The following is a 25,208-nucleotide window of genomic DNA, read 5'->3' on the forward strand; positions in this document are numbered from 1 at the left end:
CCGTCGGAAGTCCGATAATTCCGCATGTAAACCTCCGTCATTTTCAAGGCACGAACTGGAGAAGACCCTAAAAGGACAGCAACTGTTACTTGTCAGAGATATCGACGGTTTTCGACGTTACCGGTCAGTATTCCCTAGAGTTATTAGCAGATGATGGTTAACTGTTTGCTTGTTCAATATTATAAATGCGATCTCTCACTGTAATATCGAGCTTGTTACTCAACACTGACAATGCCGGTTAAGAGCGAAAAATATGGCAACTTTCGGACCATTTTTACAACAGTCTTTCATATTAGTCTTTTCTACCACTAAGTCTTCCTTACACGCAGTGATGACACTTTAGACACACACACACACACACACAAATTTTTAAAAATTCTATCGAGTGGAAGCATTTCTCAAGCAAATATGATGATTTTGGATTTTGCTCGAAGTTAATTTTGTTGTGTATTAAATTTTTATTTATAATGCAATTCAAATTACAATAAATGGTAATAATTGCAAGCAGTTTCAAAGACCTTGTCGTTAGACAATTGTCATTTTGACAAAAAATGTACTTCACGTCTTCACAGAGCTGTGTCAGTTGTTCTTGCCTCCCGACGTCACGCAGAGTAAATCTGTGGAGCAGTGGACGCAACGCCGTCAAGGCCCGAGTGAATATTTCTCTGCCGGCCGCGGTGGCCGAGCGGTTCTAGGCGCGCAGTCCGTAACCGTGCGACTGCTATAGGTTAGTTAGGTTTAAGTAGTTCTAAGTTCTAGGGGACTAATGACAACAGCATTTGAGTCCCATAGTGCTCAGAGCCATTTGAACCATTTTTGAATATTTCTCTGGTCGAAGTGACACGAAACATCAACCTAATATCGTGTTGCTTAGTGCTGTACTGAAGAGTGAAAGTGAGGTCTAACAAAAAGTCTGAATATACACTTACAGACAAAACAAGAGAAGGACCTGGAAGACACGGCTGGATGCCAGTGAAACTTCGTACACACATAATCAGCAGCTAATTGAATCGTTAGAGTTGCCGGTGTTGTAATCAGGCATAGCAGGTGGTATAAGCGGGCATGAATGCCGTCAGATGTTAACTGATGACACTGATGCATGTCCTTTTGTGAAACACCATTATCAGCACTTGTCTTCGGTTGAATGGGTCCTCATTGTGTATCTCCATTTGACAGACTGGACGAAACGCGGAATAACCAGATCTGTTGTGGGCCTTCAGATGTGACTGCTCAATGACTGTTGGACTGCACAGGAACTTAAGGACAGGCATATTTGTCATCAACATACTGGTCGACCACCACGAAGGACCATCGCTCTGTTGTGCACCAAGGTCATGATAACCCTTCCTATGTGTGCCTGCCATGGACTCCGAGCAATATTCTGCGTCACTCCACACGATTAGTCAGAGGCTAGCAGCACCCAGACTAGGGAATCACCGTCGTCTGCCTAAGGTGCCATTAACACCACAACACAAACGGCTAGGCTTGGAGTAATGCCAAGACTGGGAAACACGGGCTGGGGATCGATGGCATCGTATTATATTCAGTGATGAATTCTGGCTCTAGACTACCACCGTGATGATCGTCAGCGGTATGGCGGCGATGTGTGGAGAGGTCCCAATCCTCCAATGTTTTGGAGAGCCACAACGGTGTTACTCATGTCTTTATGATGTGGGGAGCCATTGGGTATGGCCTGAAGTTACGATTAGTGGGTATCAAGGGAATTGTGACGGCACAACTGTATGTCACGGACATCGTGCGTCGGCTTACGGTTCCTCTCAGAGTAGCATAGTGGTGCCATTTATCAACAGGACAATGCTCATCTACACGTGGCATGCATTTCGATGAATGGTCTGCTTAATGTTGATGTATTCTGTGTCAAGCAAGATCCAGAGATCTGGCCTTGGCAGAACATGAGTGGTGACAGCTTGGACGTCAGCTCCATCTATGGCAGCATCCAGGATAAGTTTTGCACAGTTTTGGCCTGAGGTGGGGATACAACAGCGTTGAGCAATCCTTCCCACTCGAATCAGTGCATGCAACCAGGAAAGAGGAGACGGAATGGCATACTGATCGGTGGGCTCATACCGCCAATGTGTTAGTAAATTTTACTCGATTTTGTAGTCACTGTAACATTATGTACCATCACAACCCATGTAGTTTAATTTCGTTTCCACCCCCCCTTCTCGGTGCGTCACTGACTGTCACACTCAGCTGGAGCCTACCTGGTTAGCTGTGCAGTCTAACACATGGCTTTTTGGGCAGGAAGAAGTGCCTGGTCCCCGACACGAGCCGGCTGTTGTGGCCGAGCGGTTCTAGGCGCTAAAGTCCAGAACCGCGCTGCTGCTGCAGGTTAGAGTGCTGCATCGCGCATGGATGTGTATGATGTACTTAGGTTAGTTAGGTTTAAGTAGTCCTAAGTCTAGGGGACTGATGACCTCAGGTCTTAGGCCCCATAGTGCTCAGAGCGAGTCACCGGCATGAATCCGCCCGGCGGACTTTTGTCGAGGTCCGGTGTGCCGGCCACTGTGTGGGTGGTTTTTAGGTGGTTTCCCATCTGCCTCGGTGAATGCGGGCTGGTTCCCCATATTCCGCTTCAGCTACACTATGTCGGCAGTCGCTGCGCATAAAAGTTCTCCACGTACGTGTATACCAACTTTACTCTACCACGCAAACAGAGGGGTTACACTTCTCTGGTGTGAGACGTTCCTTGGGGGAGGGGCGAACCGCACAATAACCCTGGCTTCGATGTGGGGTGGCGGTGAGGTGAAGTTGACTGCGGTAGTCGTCGTGGGGTTGTGGACCACTGCGGCTGCGGTGAGGACAGAGGCTCTCCGTCGTTTCTAGGCCCCGCTGAGTTGAGAATGGCATGCTGTCTTGGTTGGTAGAAAGTCTTCGTTTATTCTCATGCTGGAATATTTGAACAAACACATAATTAGATTACTAGGCGATGGCGTCGAATTCCATTGAAAGGTTTTTGGAAGTCAAGAGACACAACCCAGCACGAGCCTGAATGTGGCTGCCTACCACGTTCTTGAACTCACGAACGTGCAGACAAGGTGGGTTTAAGGTTCGCTGCTCGTGGAAAGTGCACCGATATGTACTGCGGAGCAGTTCAGTGTGCAGAGAAGTAGGCTGGCCGAGAGGTGGCCACGGGGCGCGTCAAGATAAGAGAGGCTTGCGGAGCCGGGGCGGCGGTGTACTCACGGGTCGTCGTTGAGCGGCGTGTGGACGTAGCCGACGGCCTCGACGCCGCCGGGCACTGTGAGCGGTCCGGTACCGTTGAAGAGGTACTGCAGGATGACGGCCGGCTGGTGCATGCGGCTCTCCACGAAGGTGACGCTGTCGTTGACGAGGAAGGTGAGCCCCAGGTACGTCACGTGCTCCTGCAGGTTCTCGCCCACGCCGGGCGCGTCCACCACCACGGGGATGCCGAGCGAGCGCAGGTGCTCCGCGGGCCCGATGCCGGACAGCATGAGCAGCTGCGGGGTGTTGAGCGCGCCCGCCGACAGGATCACCTGCGGGTGCGCCAGCAGCCACGAGGCGTGCATACACGAAGCAGAACACAGAGAGATGTTATGTCACGAACACATGTATAGATCTGACCTCAAATCGAAAGAATTGCGAAAAGTGTCGAGGGAATAGGTATATATTGACCGAATGTAGAGCTGAATTGCGTCAAATTGAGGAAGTACTTTGTTATCTTTCGGTTCGCGCCGAACAATTTGTATATGGGACCAGGTATGCTGGAACAGTAGTAGTCCGGGAAAACGTGTACATCTAAACGAAGCGAATAAGGAGGCAGTCAATTTCTTCCCATTGAGGCTGGATTATACTGTATGTCTATTGAGGCACCAGTCATTCTGGATCCATCAGTCACGTGACATAGCCTGCGTTCTACTCATATACAGCTACGTGTTCGGTATGTGTTTTAAGGCACTGCCTCTCGGCCGTAGTGGCCGAGAGGTTCTAGGCGCTACAGTCTGGAATCGCGGGACCGCTACGGTCGCAGATTCGAATCCTGCCTCGGGCATGGATGTGTGTGAGGTCCTTAGGTTAGTTAGGTTTAAGTAGTTCTAAGTTCTAGAGGACTAATGACCTTAGAAGTTACGTCCCATAGTGCTCAGAGCATTTTCAACCATTTTAAGGTACTGCCTCTACTTGCGATCGTTAACGGTAAACCTGTCGGTCATCAGAGGACTTCCATCTCATGTGTGAAGAAACTTGACACACTCCTCTAAAGGAGCTTTGATTTATGCGGTCGCCCCTGTCGCATCTTGGGTGTAAAATCGAGACTTCGGGGCCATAACTAACTTAGCGATAAGAGCTTGTTATGCGCTGCAATCCCTGTGTACACATTTGCCCGACTGATGCGCTGTTTAAAGAGTTAGTGACGGAATGACTTGTAATTTTCACATGTCGGACGCTGCTGCTATGCATTTGTGTGTTTCCTTGTAGGATGTATCCCCCACTAGTAACTATCATTTTATGTAGGCATCGTATAATTTCTGAACCGTGGGCGGATGTGAACAGTGAACACCATACGTCTCCGCAAAGCTATATTGCGCTCCTATCACGCAAAGAAAATGTTTCACGATTCCATAAGATAGTTCAGCGAAGAGAAACTGTGAAGAGGGATGTATGTTTGATGGCCGGAAAGGTATTCGATCTAACATTACAGCCCGTTTTTAAGTGCAGAACGTTCTAGTTTTCGTACTGCGTGTGTTTATGTTCTCTCTCTCAGGACTACCTTCCAGTTACAGATCCTAGACTCTGGAACAATAATTTAGAGCTGATAGCTTCGTTCAGTTAGGTAAAAATGTGCCCAACTCGATTTGTCTCGAACTCCATCGCATATAAAAATGTCTTCTCTTGTTCTTCTGAACTGTATGCTATTACAGTATGCCACTTTGAAATCTGTTACTATACATCGATAAGGAGTGATAAGCTCCTCGCTATGGTCACATCTCGAGACATCTCGTGCAATTGGCTAGGATGGGACTTGGAAAGCTATATTCTTTCACGAGACATGGAGTGTAGCGCTCTTCTTCTGATTGCTTGGAGATTAATTCTCTAACGGTGCTGCAGGGTGGGTTGGTCAATGACTGTGTGAGGTTGGTCTTTTGCCCTAAGATGGGGAGGATGCTCTGTGACTCCCATACGCTGAGACATAGATCGTAAATTAAACACTATGCTCGATGTGATAGAAATATGTAGAGAGCTGTCTCGTATAGTTCGATCATTTATGTGGTCGAGAATTAAGAGTTAATAGACGTACTGCTCAGTGATACTTGCAACGTGGAGAGGGCATGGTTTAGCTATGTCACTGAAATAGGGAAACCTGCTGTCACATTATTGGCCGGTGCTGAACTTAGTATAAAATTCTTCACACTATCTTGTCTGTTGCTTAATACTACAGTACATCGACGGTGTCTTTTCCACCACACCCGCGTATTGGTTATGACATAATGATTGAGTGACATAGCTTGTTCGAGTTGGGGAAGAAGTTTTGTGGATGGGTGACAACTCCTGAGGGTTGCTAGCAGCTAAACAGCGATAGCGCACATGAGTGCAAAATCACGAATAACTCTAAATGGAACGCCGAGCCATCATCTACTCCGTCAGGGTGACATAAGAGTTTAAATGTCACTTTCGGATGGTAGTGTGGAAACCTTCCGCAACGCGACCAACCTCTTCTAGTTTCCTTATGTTGTAAGTGTGTTTTATTTAAAAATCATTCAGTGTCATGTTATCCGTCGTAAGAATATGATTTACACCACGTGACGTCTAGCTTTCTGTGAGAGGCCGTGGATCAGAGCGCCTTAGTGTCAGTTTAGAATGTGACACAGGCCTCGAAGTCGTTCCGCAAAACGAAATGTTTGGCAGTGTGCAAGAGCGTGTTGGAAAACAGTGCTTGAAGCAGGAGCAGAGGGTGCGTCTCATACGACAATTCGCTTAGAGTATAGGTGATGAAAGTTTAAAGTGGTCTGTGCGGTGTTTGTGCATTTAATATGATCGTCTCCACATAGGCAGCTCCAGTTTGATGTGTCGGACTTGGTGAAACATCAGGAATGCCTGGATGGCTGCATGCTACGCTATTCTGGGGAAGTATTGTGAAATGTCTGTCTTCGTGCTGGAGGTCCACCGTAGCTATACGTCATTGCGCCCGCATCGACGCCAAGGTGACTTGTAAATAGGGTGAGCTTTTATGGTTCTATGTTGGGGTGGGTATAGAATAACGAAGATAGCATGTTGGGGATCTGTATTAATTGTATCTAGTTTGGGAACGTACCATATTGCGCGCATTTCCACCGAATGCTCAACACACGGTCCTGTTTCAGTAACTCAACTCCATCTCTTTCTACACGGGTTGCAGAAGGTGTTGGATATGTGTTTCTCCGACTTAAATTGGAACTAGCACTTGGGGAAGGCTGTAGATACGGGTGCGACGGGAGTATGTGTAGGATGTGATTAAAAGGAGGTTGTAATTTTACTGTAGCAGACAGATTCGAGGAAGGTGATTCGTTTAGAGACACTAGTGTGGGTGTGAGCCTATGCAAGTATGTGTTTGAATGGATGTAATTTCTAACATCTAGCGTAAGGCTAGAGATCTGAGAAGTTAGTGTATATTTTTCTTCTTAGGACCTCAGTCAGCAAATTATCTACTACTGCTACTTCTAGTCTGCCACCGCCTATAACTCATCGGATATATCGCGGAACACCCGATGTGGTTTCGAGACAGAATGCGTTGCAAAAACTAATAAAATACGTAGTTGGGTGCGGTGTGATGGAGTTGCAAATAGCGATTCCATACCACGTTTCTTAGCTAAATGACTTTCAAAGTTCATTGAGTTTATCGCGAGGTTGCATCGTTGGCTCTTAATACAGACATTTCTACAATTTTTCTGACGGTTTTTCCAGAAAACACCACCTAATTCAGAGGTAATGTCGTACCTCGATTCGTAAAGCGCTTATAGGTTTTAACATGGATACTTCGGTTTGTGTAAAGGTAATGTTTGTGTGCTCTTGTAGGGACGTTATGGATTTGACTTCGAGTACTGTAATAGCGAAGGGAAGGGTATGTCTAGTTGTTAAGTGAGGTACAGCTATTTCCAGAGGCAGAGCCAACAAGAGGGTGTATTTCCGGTACTTCGCTCATTCTCGAATACCGTTCAGTTGAAAAGTCGATCGTAAGATTTAATTGTATGTAGAATGATAAAGATATGTGCGACTGGTTTTCCGGAATGAATACGGGTATGAAAAGTCCGTCGTGGTATTGATTCGCGTTCCTAATGCAGAGGACTCTTGCAGTGTAGGAATGTATCATAGTTAACTTAACCATCTTCTAGACGACTGAATAGTGAATTCAGTATGTGCTGGGCGGCTTTCGTGATCAAGTGCAACTTTGAGAAGATGGTGCGTTTGTGGTGAAGCATTATTCCCTCCCATGTAAATTGTTCGGTCGATTGCTTCTGCACATTTGGTGCCTTTATTTAGTTGAGGGGATATCGATTGTGGTGTGTGTTGGACACACGTTTGCCTGTTCTCTAGACGTGGGAAAGACTCCAGTTGGTTTGTAAACAATATTGAACATCTGGAAACTGTTACATCACTGACTTCAGTATTCGAGAGTGCAAATATCATTTTCTTGTATTTTTCTAGTTAGCCATTGTTTTACAGCACGCTGCACCTCGCTAAAGTGTGATGTTCGTGGAGAAATAATTTACAGTCTATATCTTGCGCATTATGTCGTGTTAGCGATCGGGAGGCTACTGCTGTGTGGTTGATATCGAGAAGTACGGCGAAAATTGTATAATATTATGGCAAAAATATGGTTATTCTTATAATCCACGAGTCTGGAGATGTCTGTAGAAATGCGAGCAAGAAACCGGAAAGAGCAACGCGTTTGTGCAGTGGGTAAACGAGCCTCTCTTGCTCATCAGTTCTGAGAGAGTGACTTCGGTTCGCTGATGTAAAGGGTATGATTTGGTATGGTATGGTATGGTATGGTAGGGAATATGGACAGCATGTTTACTAGATCGAGACAGTACTTGGAGATATATTCCCTGGTTGGAGATTGGTTTGACGATCCAATATTCTTGCGAGTGTAGTATGTATTTGATGACCTTTGCATACCACCACACCCCGCCAAGGAGACACGGACGGACGGACGAACTGCGATAGAAAAGTTGGCCGGACTTCGTACTTCCGACTTCCAGAAACCGCACTAGACAATGTTAGATGTGATGCGCGACCGCCGAACACTCTAGCACATGGCGAACATCAGTAATAATTCAGCAGAAAAGATGGGGCGACTCTGTACTAGAAATGGATTATTGTTAATAGTAGCACTGTGTTGAGAGTATTACTGTTTCAACAATATATTTCAGTGATTCTTTCAGACAGTACCTATAACGATAGAACTTTGAGATAGAACGCTTAATAGTTATCTCCCTCCTCCTATTTACTCCATTCACTTTTTACCTCCTCTGCGAATTTAAATGAACTTCCGTCACGCTCCCGAATGGCGCAGTGCGCTTTAATTTCCGGCGTCCACTTCGCCTCGTTGACACAACAAGAAAATCAATGACCTCACGGGGTAATCGCAGCCTTTGATCCGCTGTCAGCATCAGAGTGCGTATATTAACTCGCTGTCTCCAAAGACTTGGAGCTAACGTGCTTCAGCAGACCGAAAATGTCTGAAAAGGGAAGCAATTTTTACTGACATTCTGGAGTAGTCGGGTGTTCTGCCGGATGTTCGTGTCAAACTTGCACAATATTTCGACAGTGTGCCTCACTGTCTTCCTCAGGTGCTTCCTGGGACTTGTCCCTGTAAATACTGGACGCGTTCCAAACAGGGACTAGTCCCAGGAAGCACCTGAAGAAGACAGTGAGGCACACTGTCGAAATATTGTGCAAGTTTGACACGAACATCCGGCAGAACACCCGACTACTCCAGAATGTCAGTATTTCGCCGGGAAACCATGAAATCATACAATTTTTACTTAGTCTGTTTATTAATAAAAGAAATAAATTCCTGGAAGTAGACAGTGATCATATTGAACTTTTACAAATAATGGCTTTACTATGTATGACACTTTTTACTAAGTGAACATAACCAAACAACAAACTTAAAACTCGATCTGCTAAACTTAAAATTCTGAAAATGAATTTACTCGTCAATACACATGAAATGCTATGCCGAACCCAATTCGCCTCGAACTTTGATGAGAGGAAGGGGAGAGTGTGAAATCCTACACAGTTAAGGGTGCCACGCGAATATGGTATATGCATTGTTTACACTTCAAAACGGACGCCAAGTCATATTTATATGTGCGTGACCAGAAAAACGGAAAGATATGTTCTGCTCACCAGCACCTACTTTCGGCTGTCACTTGCAACTGTACAAAGATTGAAGCCAATCTGGTGGCTGACACTATGCTTAGTTGCAGGATTTGCTGTATATTCACACCAAACTTCATTTCGAAATTTGTCAGTTTGGTGGATGGTTGTGGACTGATAATGTATATTTAATACTTCACGTTTTCACTTCAGTTTTCTTCTTAATAACTGGGTGCAATGACAGCAGTTGATGCAGTGTCAAAAGAAATAACGTAATAGACAAGAAAAGTTGAAAAAATGCAGCCGGCCGGTGTGGCCGAGCGGTTCTAGGCGCTTCAGTCTGGAACCGCGCGACCGTTACGGTCGCAGGTTCGAATCCTGCCTCGAGCATGGATGTGTGTGATATCCTTAGGTTGGTTAGGTTTATGTAGTTCTAAGTTCTAGGGGACTGATGACCTCAGATGTTAAGTCCCATAGTGGTCAGAGCCACAAAAAAAAAAAAAATAATGCAGTTTTGCGAAATGATTTGCCGAAAAGTAAGAAATGAAACATGTTAGAGAAAGATTCAATGCCCTTTTGAACGATATTCGAAATCATGTACAGCAAACGAGGCGCTGATTGATAACATAAATATCAGTGCTTAACTTACAATTCTAAAGAGTTCTAGAGGATATTTCTCTGGTGTAGTACGTAGACCGTACAGATGGCTGTCCTGTGCCCTACCGACACTTCCATCATCTATCCCCGAAGTTTCGACAAATCTCCAGTCTCAAACATTTTTACAGTACAAAATCATTAAAGTATTAGGAAAGAAAATGCGCATTCTCAGTCGACATCTCACTGGGGATGGTTTCGAGCACCTTCCAATGGCGCATCAAATGTTTCTCTGATATCTTTCATTTCATACTTGTAGACAAATCATTTCACAAAACATTTGCCGCGCGGCATTAGCCGAGCGGTCTGAGGCGCTGCAGTCATGGACTGTGCGGCTGGTCCCGGTGGGGGTTCGAGTCCTCCCTCGGGCGTGTGTGGGCGTGTGTGGGCGTGTGTGGGCGTGTGTGGGCGTGTGTGGGCGTGTGTGGGCGTGTGTGGGCGTGTGTGGGCGTGTGTGGGCGTGTGTGGGCGTGTTGTTCTTATCATAGGTTAGCGTAAGTTAGTTTAAGTAGTGTGTAAGTCTAGGGACCGATGACCTCTGCAGTTTGGTCCCTTAAGAACTCACACACACATTTTGAACATTGCAGTTCACAGGCAGTTCTTTCCATTTGTAAGCGCGTTGCAAGTCACTGCCGATGTGAAATGCTGGTATATTAATAACTGGTGTAGGCGCTGGAATATTCAATGCAAGCATGCATGCATTGTGTTCTACGGGCGCCGGATGTCAGTTTGTGGGACGGAATTCCGTGCCCTTTGCACTTGGTCGGTCGATACAGGGACGGTTAATGCTGTTTGTGGATGATCCTAGAGTTGTTGACAGGTGTTGCCCCGTACGTGCTCGATTTGAGGCAGAGCTGGTGATGGAGCAGGCCAAGGCAACACGGCGACATTCTGAAGAGCATGTTAGGTTACAACAGCGATATGCGGATGACCGTTGTCCTGTTGGAAAAAGAAAACACTGAAATTTTGTCCAGGAATGGCAGCACAACAGGTCGAACCATGAGAGTGACAAACAAATTTGCAGCCACGGTGCGTGGGATATTCATGAGAGTACTGCTGCTGTCATACGAAACGGCTCACCAGACCATACGTCCAGTGTGTGCCTAGCACGCAGACATGATGGTTCCAAGTCCTCAACTGGATCGCATTCGGGAGGACGACGGTTCAGTCCCGTCTCCAGCCATCCTGATTTAGGTTTTCCGTGATTTCCCTAAATCGTTTTAGGCAAATGCCGGGATGGTCCCTATTAAAGGGCACGGCCGATTTCCTTCCCAATCCTTCCCTAACCCGAGCTTGCGCTCCGTCTGTAATGACCTCGTTGTCGACGGGACGTTAAACACTGACCACTACCACCTCCTCAACTGCATTTCTACTACACCACACATGGCCGTCACTGGACCGAGGCGGAACCAGCTTTCATCAGAAAACACAACATACCTCCACCCTGCGCTCCAATGTACTCTGTTCGTGACACCACTGAAGTGGCAAACGGCGGCGGTTTAGGGCCAGTGACTCCACACTCGAGGGCGTCTCGCACTGAGCTGTCCTCGAAATAACTGATTTGTAACAGTTCTTTGTGTCACTGTGGTGCCACCTGCTGCTCGAACTGCTGCTGCAGATGCAGTACGATGCGTCAGATCCATCTTCCCTCTCGGTAGTGTTGCATGGCCGTCCGGAGCCCGGTCCTCTTGCGACCGTACATTCTCGTGAACACCGCTGCCAGCGGTCATGTACAGCTGCTACATACGTGCCAAGTCTTTGTGCAATACCAGAGAACGAACAACTGCTTCTCGTAGTCCTGTTACACGACCTCGTTCAAACTAGTGAGGTGTTGATAAGGGCGTCTGCGTAGCCTTAAAGGCATTCTTGACTGACATCAACTCAGCACGTCCAATCTCATAGGTAACCGACGCTCTCGGGCGTTACAGGGTATACTTAAAGGAAACGTGACTCACAGTGGCACTGCTAGTGCCACACTCTTAAGCGACTGGTGCAAAGTTGAGTAGACACAGTCTGTCAGACGTAGAAACACGCTTGCCAACTTCCGTTTATGTCGCACAACTCCTCCTTGGTTATGCGGTTTTTTCCGTCAGTATATTCCAATTTTCCTGAAATCGCTAATAAATTTTTTCTTAATTATCTTGATTAATGTAGAGCAGACAACACGCTGGTCAATTTGATACTATTTTTGTCCATTTTCCACTCGTCCTTTGGCTATGAAAATTCGGTCAATATTCCATTGTGTAATTTATAGGGAACCGTGATTTCGTTGCACTCAAACATCTGACCAGAAACCAGTAAGCGATGATGACGTAAAGTTCCATCTTTAAAACAAACAAGTTACGGTTGTCGACAAAGTTTTTTTTATTTGATTTAATCTACGGATAACGCGTTTTGCGAAAATAAAACAATGGTCGTAAAGTTGTAAGGTAGCAGATTTTGCACATTACATGATGCTAAATCAGGACCAAATAATATTGATAATAGGGCCACCGGTACGAGAGAATGGACACAGAAAAGGAAGTTGTGTGTGTCATGTCAGACTAACGAGATGGTCCCAGAGGCTGGAACACGGCCGGAAACCCTAAGGAAGGTGTTTGTGTCACGTCAAACTAACGGGATGGCCGCGGCCGGACCCCTTTGTCGGCTGGCACTCCAGATCACCAAAGACATTCGGAGAGGCTGGGCCATCACAACAAGAAGCGAGAAGCAGCTGTATGCGAAAGAGAGAAAGACGATTTCGCGCCACAGTGGAAAATTCGCGGAAGACTGTGACGGGATTAGCGCAGAGCGCGTAGAGATACGCATTAAAAGTTTGGCGGCAACAGTAACCGCGGGACAATTCTGTGTCGTGGGTGGGTACAAACGCGCACGGATCCATGCGGCAAAGAACGGCCAGGTTTGCAAAAACTCTGAAGGAGCACTCCGGGGTCGGCTGTGGAGGAGAGCAGTCGCGGTGTCTGGCTGCCCTGCCTGGAGAGCGTGCAGAGAAGCAGGTTGGAGAAGTTACCGGCATTGAGTCCAGTGGTTACTCTCCAAGTCTGAATAGTTGAGAGCATACGACTCAAACACGTAGCTTTATCTGTTCCCCTGAGGAGAGAAACAGATTTGTAGTAACTTGTGGTGTTCATGTGCAATCTGAGGTGTACCTTCGCTGCCGCGCACTTGAGTCGACCAACTACTCTTGGCATATGTGCAAGTAGATTGACTACTGACGTACTCCGTAATTGAACACTTGCGTACAGGAGTTTACGGGCGCAAACCACGTCCACGTTGGAGATTAAAGCCGAGCTCGCTCACTGGAAAGACGGCACCACGACGCTGCCTGGGCCGACCGTCGTAATGATCACGGAGAATGACGGTGATGTCAGCAGTCATCAGCCAGAGTGGGGCACTCTAACTCTAAATGAGTCCGTATTCCGCTAGCTCTTTGACTGGCGCTCTCTCAGTCTGTGTCCGTTCAGGCAGAACTGCAATAGTCACTTGCGGGTTCAGTGTTGACTTATGTAGTTAGGAAATGAGAATGCATTGTGCAAATGATAGGCTCGTTAGGTTAGCGAGTGTACTGTATTGTCATCGTAGGCTAGAAATGTTGCTCATCCTGTTTTCTGAATAAATCTTAATTTGGTATCATATGCTAATCACCGCATTATTGATTTCGTAGCTATCAATCACCATATTTTTGTTCAATAATTAGAGTGTAATGGTAATTTCAATGCAAATGATACTGGGGTCATAGCCGCGCGTTTAAACAGAGCCAACTTAAGTCAGATAGCAACTCATGGTCGACTAAGAGTACCAATAGATATTTTTTCAATATATCGAGAATTATACAATAAACCCCCGTACATTGCAAAGTAATCCACAGTCCACCGTTGCTCCTTAGCAGAAAGCACTAATGCGTTACATGTTGCAGGTAAGATTGACCGTTTAGCACTGAAGCTGTATCTGAGATTTTGTTTCCTTTGGTTTCAGGTACGCCACATTGGACGATCAACGCACAACGCACTGAGCTATTGTCAAGTGACAGCGATGCCCTTCGAATGCGGGGATAATCCAGCTGCAGCGACTGACTGTAAGCTGTTGCCAGTCTGTAACAGGTTACGTCAAACTAGCCGCGTCCAGGTACTGCGCCAACCGACGCGTCGATCGCTGATGAATTCGAAACGACGTTGAATCTCCGCATGAGAGAGGTCATGCAACAAAACAGAAGGTAAAGGGGCCTGGTGGTACTACTGAGGGAGGGGAGGGGAGGGGAGGGGGCGGGGCGGTTGTCGGAAAGACTACTTCGTTTCACGGCTTTCGACCCGGCGGGCGATGCACACCTGCAACAACACATTTGCTGCTTTATGCAAAGTTTGACGGTATTGTCCTGTGTGCTCTCTCTACTGGAATGTTACGTGTCATGAAACTGTACCGTCAAACTTAGATACCTAGAGCAAAAGAGAGACCATGAAAAGGGAGCCACACGGGATTTCCGTGTCGAAAGAATATGCAGTATTTATATTTTACACATAATTCTTTTGAAATTGAAAGATTTTTTTTTCTGTTTCTTATGCTCTCTTGAACGTGGGGCGACCAGTGCCAAAGAAAGATATTGTCTGTCCTTCAACACTTCTGCAGGCTGAAGACGTGAATAAGCATTACGACGACACAAAGCCGCATGCTAAATACAAAACATGTCAGGAAACTGGCCAAATGTCATGGACTGATAGCATAACCACACACGACGTGGACCTAGTGTCATTGGATTTCTTTCTGTCTGGTAGACGGGAAGGTCACCTTTGTTCTGCGTTGGACAGGGTGTGACAAAGAAAAGCAAGCTGTACTGCAAAGATAAATCTCTTAGCTGGAACATTAACGACTAAATTATCTATTTACAAAAATTTATTTTTCTTGTGCACGGCGTTAATGTTTTGTCGTGTGCCGCCCTTTACAATTGCGATCGAACTTTGGACTTCCGTTGGTTGTGGCTTTCTATTACGATATAAACTTTGCTTGTGTGAGCTACCTTATTGTCGCTTAAAGAATTGCGAGTGATGCGTTGCAGAGGAAGTCACGTTAATTAGGACGTGCTCGATGTCGTGGCGTGTACCGAACGAGACGAAATATCTGAATAGTAATCTCATTCCCATCAAATCAAATTAGCAAAGAACATTTCAGCTGAACAAGATACTGGCTTGTGTTTGTCAGGTGGTAAAAGAATCAGTTGCATCTTAAAGTAGCGTTCGGGGAATGATGATTGTGAATGCCTTCGTTCCGACGTCAGAAAGACAACTGTTAGAACTATCTGGTAAAAAAAAGCTTAATTAATTTCGCTTGGCTTTCACAGCAGAAAGCCGTATATTTGGCATCGTCAGAATTTAAGTGTTTAATTTGAATTCAGGACCTGAGTGTACGTTACCGTATTTTGAGGTTCGCTAAAGTGCGCATGCAGACAGCGTGGACATTTAAAACTTGTACACGAATGCCGATCACACTGCTGTGATGATGACATTCTCGACTTCTTTGCCGGTATAAGTGAACATAAACGCTCGTCTATGTCTAGGCCGTCACATAGACGTAGGGCGAATACCACATTCGTCGATAAGTTTCAGTAACTCAACAGTACTACTCTGATCAAGCTTGCAGAGGAAGTGCTTTGCTGTTATCTTCCTTTCCTTCTGGGGGACTGATGATCTTAGCTGTTTAGTCCCCCTTAAACATCCCAACAACCACCACCACTACCTTTCCTTCTAAATACTTGTTTGGTCCAGATTCATTGAATGCTACCGCCTGTAACCAGTAACAAAAAAGTATAGAAATATGATAGTCAGGAGAATCTGGACATCAATTCAAGAGTTGCCGTAGCCACATACGCATGTAACTTCAGTTGTAACTACCTTGACCGAGCGAGTAAGCGCGGTGGTTAACTCACTAGACCTGCATTCGGGAGGACGACGGTTCAAACACGCGCCCAGCCATTCTGATTTAGATGTTCTGTGACTTCCCTAAATCGTTTCAGGAAAATGCCGGAATGGTTCATTTGAAAGGGCACGGTGGACTTCCTTCCCTAATGCGATGAGACCTCGCTGTTTGTTCCGCTCCCCCGAATCAGCCAACGAACCGTGACATGACACAAACTGTGGCCGGAAGAGAATACCAAAAAGACAAACTAACACACTTTGAAGGACTAAAGAGGTAATGCAACCATTAATAGTAAAAGACAGTTTAAAAACACAGTTTGTAGGCACGTTTAAAATACGAGCGGTTTATGTAGAGCATTTCATTAACCTCGGCTATCGCTCATAACATTTTGTCCGGAAGAAGGAAAGAAATATATCAGGCAAATGTTTCAGCTACCAGAGGGAGGTTTAACCGTAACTTCGTTCGTTGCGAAGTGTCTGTTCAAGCAGTATTTTTCAACCGTTAGTCGGCCTACTCTGCACAAGAAGTGTTAGGAAGCCTATCAGTGCACCATTCACATAAACATAGCGTTACGGAACACGAATCACATAACTGACTGAATCGCCTCTACTAACACTCAATAGATGTAGCGACGGTAAAGTGACTCGTCCACTTGCTGAAGTGCACAGTCAATAGGTGGAAACACAAGGGAAAAGCGCACGCGGTGCGCGCAAGGCATTATATGCTCGCATTCGCTTTGTCGGTACCACATGAGCATTCTGGTTCTTGCCGGCACTTCGTCCAGGATCCGAAGAATAATTCGTTTGAGAAAGTTGGCATTTGACTTGCTGTCCAGCTTACCTTCGATGAAATAAGGGGCAGTAATTGTAGTATCAAGCATCCCACACCAGACATAAACTCTGCGCTGACGCTGATGTTCCACTTGTTTGAGGCATCGCGAGTTTTCGCTGGAGTAATGACGCATGTTTTTCGTATTTACCTGCTCTGTGTGAGAAGCAACATCCATCGGAAAAGAGAACATCGGGGTAGTAGTTCGGGTTTGCGTGAATTTGCTGCTGTGCTTGATGACAGAGCTATACATAATTTTGAGAATCATACCCTTGCAATTCTTGGCGTAAATTTACATCGTAAGGATGGAATTGAGACGCGTTAGAACGCCACGTACAATGAGTCCTGGAATATCAGTCTTCTGCTGAAGCTGTTATGTGCTCAGCTGTGAATTCATTGCAGCAGAAGCGAGAACAGTATCTACGGCGTCTTGGACTGTGGGAATTCTAAGATGATTGCGTTGCCTTGAAGTGAAACTTAGATTTTCCTGTAGCGTCACAAGCAGAAGAGAAATCATCCGTTGGAAAGGTGGTTTTATGTCAGGATATCGGGGTCTGTACAGTTCATGAGCATCACAATAAAAGAAAAGTAATGGTACAGATGCAGATTTTAATCAAGGACTGTCTTCACTGTACTAGACACAGCGCATAAAACTTCTACAATACTGTACTACACGTGCCCGTATTGTTAATAACAAAACCACTATTACAGTTATCGTTATGCTAAGCTTGTATCCTCCTTGTAAATGACTATCACTTCTATTGCATTCTAGTCACACAAGCCTCCAGCGGAAGGCTGCGCGCTTTCCCCGTGTTTCCATTTATTCACTGTAAACTGCATCAAGTGGAAGAGTGAAGTGAGCCCAGGCACTTGTACTGGGGAGCACTAAGGGAGAGACAGCCCTTTTTGTTCCACGTCTCTAATAACGCCTGGATTACGTGAATGACACGTAGTGGTAAGTACTGAACGGGGGTCTTGTGGAGAGGAAGTAGCTTACCGAATAAAAAATATAGGGTGATATTTAAAAGAGACAAAATGGTGTTCAAGGAAGGCAATCACGCTCGTAGCTACATGACATTTGCTTGATACATTTTTTATTTTGCGTCCAGTATATTACAATACATATTTCCGACCCCTTACAAAGTGACGGATGTGTGTTTGAAGAACCAACTACAGATACGCTTAGCGCTGATGGGCATTACGTAATGCGTCCCCCTCCTCCTCCCCTCCCCCGCCCCCCCCCCCCACCCCCGCACTTCTAAGACCCCTAGAAACGCACAAAGCTGCCTCACATTTTTTGAAACTCTCTCTACATTTACACTAACAAGGAACCTCTTGAGTGCGAAGTCGCAAGTTCAACCTTAAGTGAGGCTCATTGGAAAATGTTGTGTTAACCAAAATGACAGGAAAAACATTAGCTGTTAACGACTTAGCAAGCGCCTCAGGTGAGCGACAGAAAAGGAGTATTAACCTTCGATAGAACGTATGTATTTCAGTTCACAAAATGGACATCGTCGACATTTCTTAAATGTTAAAAACAAACCATTAAGTTGCACCATGAACAACGAATGAGAAATGATGCGCCAAACTGATCACAAAGGCTCGCACCATCAGAATCGACAGCGAGCTCCTCGGGAGTTACAGACCGTGGCATGAGTGTCGACTACGTGTCCACTGTCCAAGGACGCATACAGAACCCTGTCGGTGTAACGAAATGAGGAAAGCTGGTGGGATGTGACGGCGTGCAACCGAATGCCGAACAGTGTGAGTGGTGGTCTTCCAAGGCGTAGCTGCGGATAGTCCGATAACATGTTTTACGGGCACGAGAAAAAACGAACATCTAGAGGCTGCATTTGTCCAGTGGTTCCAGGTAGTATCAACAGCTATGTCACAAACTTTCCAGAAGGGATGGTTTGCTCTAAAAGAACATTTTTATATACTCACCAGAAATCAAGGAAGTTACTTTGACCAGCTATTGGCCATAAGCGGTGCTTATACCATGCCTGTAGTTCTCTTACGCCCATTTTCCCACTATTGCTGGCTGTGACGTAAACATTCCCTATTGCCCTGGCAATATCTCGTGCGCGAGAAAGAATCTTAGGGGGCAGAGCACTTCTAACTTACCGCAACACAATAAATAACCTTGCAGCCAATTTACCATCCGGATTAATTGTATACGACTGCGTTAAGGGATTGATGTTATCTGACTTTAATACACCTCTATTGGTTCCTCTAATTTCCAGGTTTCCTTTCGTATCCATTTCCTCTTCAAAAACAGATCCGTCGGAGTTGAAAACAAATTCCTTACTGAACGATGCGATAAGTTTATCTCATCTATAAATTTTAGGGCCGAGTCTGCCGTTCCCTGTGCATCTTCAAATTACAGCTTTGTTTGGAACTTCGTTACCTTCCATCTTCCAGTTCTGTAGCACAGCTTGAAGTTATGCAATCATCCACTGCTTCACTTGAAGTCAGTGTAATCTATGCCGCGGGCAATTTGATACGCATAACGTAGTAGGTCGCTATCACGCACATCCTGTAAATTGTATCGAGCGTGCTTGAAACGCGCAATGACGCAGCGTTGAAATCTGCTGCAGTAGGCGGAAGGGTTGCGCTTCTGTCACAGTGAACGATTCTCTTGAGTCGTCGTTGGTCCCATTCGTGCAGGACCATTTTCCGGTTGCAGCGATGTCGGAGATTTCATGTTTTACAGGCGCACTGGACACGGTACAGTCGTTAAATGGACGTTCGGGAAAATACCCACTTCATCGCTGCCTCAGAGATGCTGTGTCCCATCGCTCGTGCGCCGACTACAACACCACGTTCAAACTTAGTTCAATCTTGCTAAACTGCCACTGTAGCACCAGTTGTACAGGCGTTGGCGACCGCAGTGGCGTACTCTGCATGTTTGCATGTATCTGTATTTGAATACGGACGCCTGTACTAGTTTGTTTGGCGCTTAAAGTGTAGTATTCGCATGGCTTTGCAGTAACTCGGGGAACTAAAACTATGCGATCTAAAATGGTCTTGTGCACATTAAGATATTTCCGGGCCCCGTATCGCAATTTTAAACAAATATTTCAGGAAGGGACCATCACCGTTAATAAAATGTCAAATCAGGAACGCCTTCAGCCGTATATATTTCTAATTTTGTTTTATTTATACGACTAGCTTCGGAGTTTCGCTACGCCGTTTTCGGCTCCCTGACCGATGTATAGCAAGAATGCAACCTCGTGTGCATTCGGAATAGGGTCCAGCATTTCGAAAGTGGTATCCGTAGACTTCTTCTTTAACAACGGAACCCCTTTGTTCATCAAGCAATCTGCACTCTCCAAGTGATGAGCGACGGGATCTCGTTGTTAAGAAAGAAATCTCCGTATAACAGTTACTGAATGCTGGCCCTATTTCGATCGCACACGAGGTCGGATTCTTCCTGCACCCCGGGCAGGGGGCACGGAGATAGCATAATGAAGTGCCCCAACTGGTCACATGAATTAAACGAAACTGGAAATACACACGGCTGAAAGTGTTCTTGATTTGACATTTTATACTGAACAGCCAAAGTCCCTCGACCATCCTGTATATAGATGGACATACAGATCACCGTTGATAAGTTAAACTTCTGATAAATTGATTCGGTTATAGAAGGAGATTTTGACTCTGCAGCGGAGTGTGCGCTGATATCAAACTTCCTGGCAGATTCAAACTGTGTGCCCGACTGAGACTCGAACTCGGGACCTTTGCCTTTCGCGGGCAAGTGGTCTACCATCTGAGCACGAGTCACGACCCATTGTCACAGCTTCAATTCTGACAGTAGCTCGTCTCCTATCTTCCAAACTTTACAGAACCTCTCCTCACTCTGGAAACACCCCGCAGGCTGTGGCTAAGCCATGTCTCCGCAATATCCTTTCTTTCAGGAGTGCTAGTTGTGCAAGGTTCGCGGAAGAGCTTCTGTGAAGTTTGGAAGGTAGAAGACGAGGTACTGGCAGAATTGAAGTTGTGAGAATCGGTCGTGAGTCGTGCTTCGGTAGCTCAGATGGTAGAGCACTTGCCTTCGGTTATAGTTGTTTTGCGATATCTGCTAATATAAAAATGGTTCAAATGGGTCTAAGCGCTATGGGAGTTAAAATCTGAGGTCATGAGTTTGCTACGCTTAGAACTACTTAAACCTAACTAACCTAAGGACTTGTGAATGCCCGAGGCAGGATTCGAACCTGCGAACGTAGCGGTCGGGCGGTTCCAGGCTGAAGCGCCTAGAACCGCTCGGCGGCCAGCGGCCGGGTGGTTTACACATCTGAGAAGCGACAACTACTTAAAAAAAAAAAAAAAAGCCTCCCTCTGTTAGGATTCAGCAGGAAGTCGATTCGGAGCCCGTCCCAACAAACTGTGGGCGAGCAGGACACGAAAGTACACAGCCTGACGCCGAGGGTGTGCGGTCGGCAGGAAGCGAGTGGGGCGGCTGTGAGGGAGGAGGAGCTGCGGAGCGGAGGAGAGCCTTACCTCCTTCCTGGCGCGCACGCGCAGCAGGCGGCCGGCGCGCAGGAAGCGCACGGCGGCGGCGCGGCCTGCGTGCACGTCGACGTCGACGCCGGTGACGTGCGCGTGGAGCGCCACGTGCAGGTTGGGGCGGTGCGCGGCCGGCCGGAGGAAGGCCTTGTTGGCGGAGCAGCGCGATCCGCGCCGCGTGTTGGACTGCACGTAGCCGAAGACGTCGTGGCGCGCGCCGTTGTAGTCGCGGCGCGAGGGGTAGCCCGCCTCGGCCGCCGCGTCCAGGAAGGCCTCCACCAGCGGCGTGCGGAACGCCGGCGTCTCCACGTCCAGCGGGCCGCCCTCGCCGTGGAAGGCCGCGTCCTGCGCGCGCACCAACAAGTGTTCACTGCGCTGCCGCGTCGCCACGCTGGCGGTCTACTTCACACTGTCTGCACACCCTTGCCTGCTCGAATGCGCATCTTTTGTTTGCGGTTATTAGTTCAAGCTCCAACGTAATTACTCCGCTGACGTCACTTGTACGCCAGGAATCTGTGTGCAAGCGACATATGTTCCGAAACGCCGCGCATAAAAACAAGAGTTTCCGGTACTCATACCTCGCGTTCTGCTGGAGATGAAAAGCTACGGTCATTGGAGACAAGTCTTCCGAAGTAAGAGTGATTTCATGTGTGCCACAGGGGAGTAGGACCGTTGCTATTCACAATATACATAAATGACCTTGTGGATGACATCGGAAGTTCACTGAGACTTTTTGCGGATGATGCTGTGGTATATCGAGAGGTTGTAGCAATGGAAAATGTTACTGAAATGCAGGAGGATGTGCAGAGAATTGACGCATGGTGCACGGAGTGGCAATTGAATTTCAATGTAGACAAGTGTAATGTGCTGCGAATACATAGAAAGAAAGATCCCATATCATTTAGCTACAGTATAGCAGGTCAGCAACTGGAAGCAGTTAATTCCATAAATTATCTGGGAGTACGCACTCGGATTGATTTAAAATGGAATGATCACATTAAGTTGATCGTCGGTAAAGCAGATGCCAGACTGAGATTCATTGGAAGAATCCTAAGGAAATGCAATCCGAAAACAAAGGAAGTAGGTTACAGTACGATTGTTCGCCCACTGCTTGAATACTGCTCACCAATGTGGGATCCGTACCAGATAGGGTTGATAGAAGAGATACGGAAGGTCCAACGGAGAGCAACGCTCTTCGTTACAGGATCATTTAGTAATCGCGAAAGCGTTATGGAGATGATAGATAAACTTCAGTGGAAGACTCTGCAGGAGAGACGCTCAGTAGCTCGGTGCAGGCTTTTGTTGAAGTTTCTAGAACATACCTTCACCGAGTCAAGCAGTATATTGCTCGCTCCTACATATATCTCGCGAGAAGACTATGAGGATAAAATCAGAGAGTATACTGACAGTCCTTCTTTCCACGAACAATACGAGACTGGAATAGAAGGGAGAACCGATAGAGGTACTCAGGGTACCCTCCGCCACACACCGTCAGGTGGCTTGCGGAGTATGAATGTAGATGTAGATGTACATAGCCGTTCGACTAGAGACCATTTGTATACCAAACAGAAAGATCGTCTTAGTGTCGTTATCCTACACTTTGTCTTGCTTAGGCAAATGGAGCAAATCGCTGGAGTCTTTTTAACATTTCATGTGGTATACGGTGGACTTGCTCCGTCTTATGGGGCACCATTAGTTCACGGGCCGTTCCTGGGGAAACCTCACATAAACGTTCTTCTTACTATATTTCCCGCCGTCACCAGCGGACCAAAACGGAGCACACGATTCAAAGATGGCTGTGCACAGCAACTGGCTTAAATTTTTCCGATACATACCTAAGATCCCGGTCTCTAACAACGTTGAAATTTTTTTTTCATAACTAATTGGTTTCTGAGAGGAAGAGGTCTAAATGTACGCTACTTGTAAACGTAAAATACTGTGTGAGGCGAAAACAAAGTTAACAAAGCGTCACAGCACGGACAAACGGAGTGTTTCCATTATCATATGAGAACCCCATATTGGGGTGCTGAAGCTCAAGTAAATTTTTTTTGCACGTAAAATCTGGTTTGTTTTGTTAGAGTAGTTTTGGTGATATTTAAGTTTCAGACAAGTAAACTGTCTACAATTAAATTTCTTTTCATATACTTACATGCCGACATGCAGCAGCGAAAAGAAGGGAACGAGCGGAAAAATTCTCCTATACGACCAGAAAAAAAGCAGATATACTCCTGATTATTTACAAGACTCTGACTGTAAAGTAGGGTACTGGCTATGTTATTCTAATTTCCTCAGCAATTTTTTAAATTTTTCCCACAAATTTTGGCAGCAAACGTATTCGCATCCTCTTATGCTGAGAGGCGACAACACAGTGGCAGTGGCAAAGGGATGGAAAATAAATACTGTGTTCCAGAAAGAGTGAAGAAGACAATGGCAGAATGACAGAAACAGAGGGACAGAGTGGCAGTGAGCCGGCCGTAGTGACCGTGCGGGTCTAGGCGCTACAGTCTGGAACCGAGCGACCAGTGCGGTCACAGGTTCGAATCCTGCCTCGGGCATCAATCTGTGTGATGTTCTTAGTTTCGTTAGGTTTACGTAGTTCTACGTTCTAGGCGACTGATGACCTCAGAAGTTAAGTCACATAGTCCTCAGAGCAATTTGAACCAGAGTGGCAGTGGAACACAGATGACAGTGACAAAACATTGCGAGGAAAAGAGAGAAGGAATAGTGCCATTGGGAGAGAAATTACGAGAAGAAGAAAATGGAATTGGGTGAGAGCCAGTGATAATGAAAGATGGAACAGATGACAGTGACAACGAGGAAGAGAGAGATAGTGACAATGAGAAGAGGACAGCAGTACGAAGAAAGGTGTGAGGCATTAGCAGTAGGAGAAAACAAGAGGGAGGCAGTGGCGATGTGGTAGTAGGACAGAAGGAAGGGGACCGTGGGTGTAACACACGGGACTATGACAAAGACACACGTAGGGATAATGACAATGAGTTGGGCTGAGTGAGTGAGTGAGAAAGGACAGCTAGGTGGACGCGTATGAGCGACTTGCAGCGATGGACAAGTGGGTGTGAGTGAGTTACAGTTAGATGAACGTGGGTGAGTTTGAAGTGAGTTGCATGTTAAAAAAACGCGCGAATATGTTGGCATTTCTAAAGTTGCTGCGGGAGGTAGAATTCGGCAGTTGGTTTCGGTGCTGTGATAGGAGAATTTTTCTTCTGGTAGAACGGTAGAAAGTGTGAACTTTTTGGAAGGGCAGTGTACCTTGGTGCGCAGGCGGCGCGCGTTCTCGGACTTCTTGAAGTATGGCAGCACGTCGCGGTAGCCCCAGCCCGGGTTGCCCATGTCGCGCCACGAGTCATAGTCGCCGGGGTGGCCCCTGGTGTAGACCATGTAGTTGATGACGGAGCTGCCGCCCAGCGCCTTGCCGCGGGGCCACTCGCAGCGGCGGTCTCGCATGGCCAGGCAGGCGCCCTGCTGCGGCTGCACGCGGTAGCCCCAGTTATAGTTGGTCAGCTGGAAGTAGCCCACGAAGAGGGGGATGTCCGTCAGCACCGACTCGTCCATGCCGGCCTCCAGCAGCAGCACCTGCCGCGGGCACACAGACACGCAGGCGTCCGGTACAGACCGGCGGCAACTCCCTCCACTTACTAGTCTGTCACAGTGTTACTGCACCCGAGGGTCAGGCCGCCTCGGTCGGCTTATCGCGACTTTTTGTCGTCATATTTCGTGAGGACGTGCTGAGACACTTAATAGCATATTTACAGTTGTCTTGAAATCATTCACAGTGCGATGCTATCTCTTTTGATTTGATTTTAGCAGGGAACCTAAAACAGCTTCGGTCTAGAATGAGATTTTCACTCTGCAGCGGAGTGTGCGCTGATACTAAACTTCCTGGCAGGTTAAAACTGTGCGGCGGACCGACACTCCAACTCGGGACTTTTGCCTTTCGCGGGCAAGTGCTCTAC

The 25,208-nt window shown here is 46.7% G+C and overlaps 1 protein-coding gene across 1 annotated transcript in view; it reads right to left on the reverse strand.

The window, feature by feature from the left end:
- LOC126283971 (glucose dehydrogenase [FAD, quinone]-like) overlaps nucleotides 1–25,208 on the reverse strand; it is a 153,806-nt gene that overhangs the window by 14,275 nt on the left and 114,323 nt on the right. The window contains exons 4-6 of the mRNA XM_049982430.1: nucleotides 24,505–24,828; nucleotides 21,232–21,582; nucleotides 3,208–3,518 (exon numbers count right to left, since the gene is read on the reverse strand). Coding sequence (XP_049838387.1) covers nucleotides 3,208–3,518; nucleotides 21,232–21,582; nucleotides 24,505–24,828 — 986 coding nt within the window. The remainder of the gene's footprint in view (nucleotides 1–3,207; nucleotides 3,519–21,231; nucleotides 21,583–24,504; nucleotides 24,829–25,208) is intronic.

The sequence above is a fragment of the Schistocerca gregaria genome, chromosome 8 (assembly GCF_023897955.1).
Source record: "Schistocerca gregaria isolate iqSchGreg1 chromosome 8, iqSchGreg1.2, whole genome shotgun sequence".
In the NCBI taxonomy this organism is placed as follows: domain Eukaryota; kingdom Metazoa; phylum Arthropoda; class Insecta; order Orthoptera; family Acrididae; genus Schistocerca; species Schistocerca gregaria.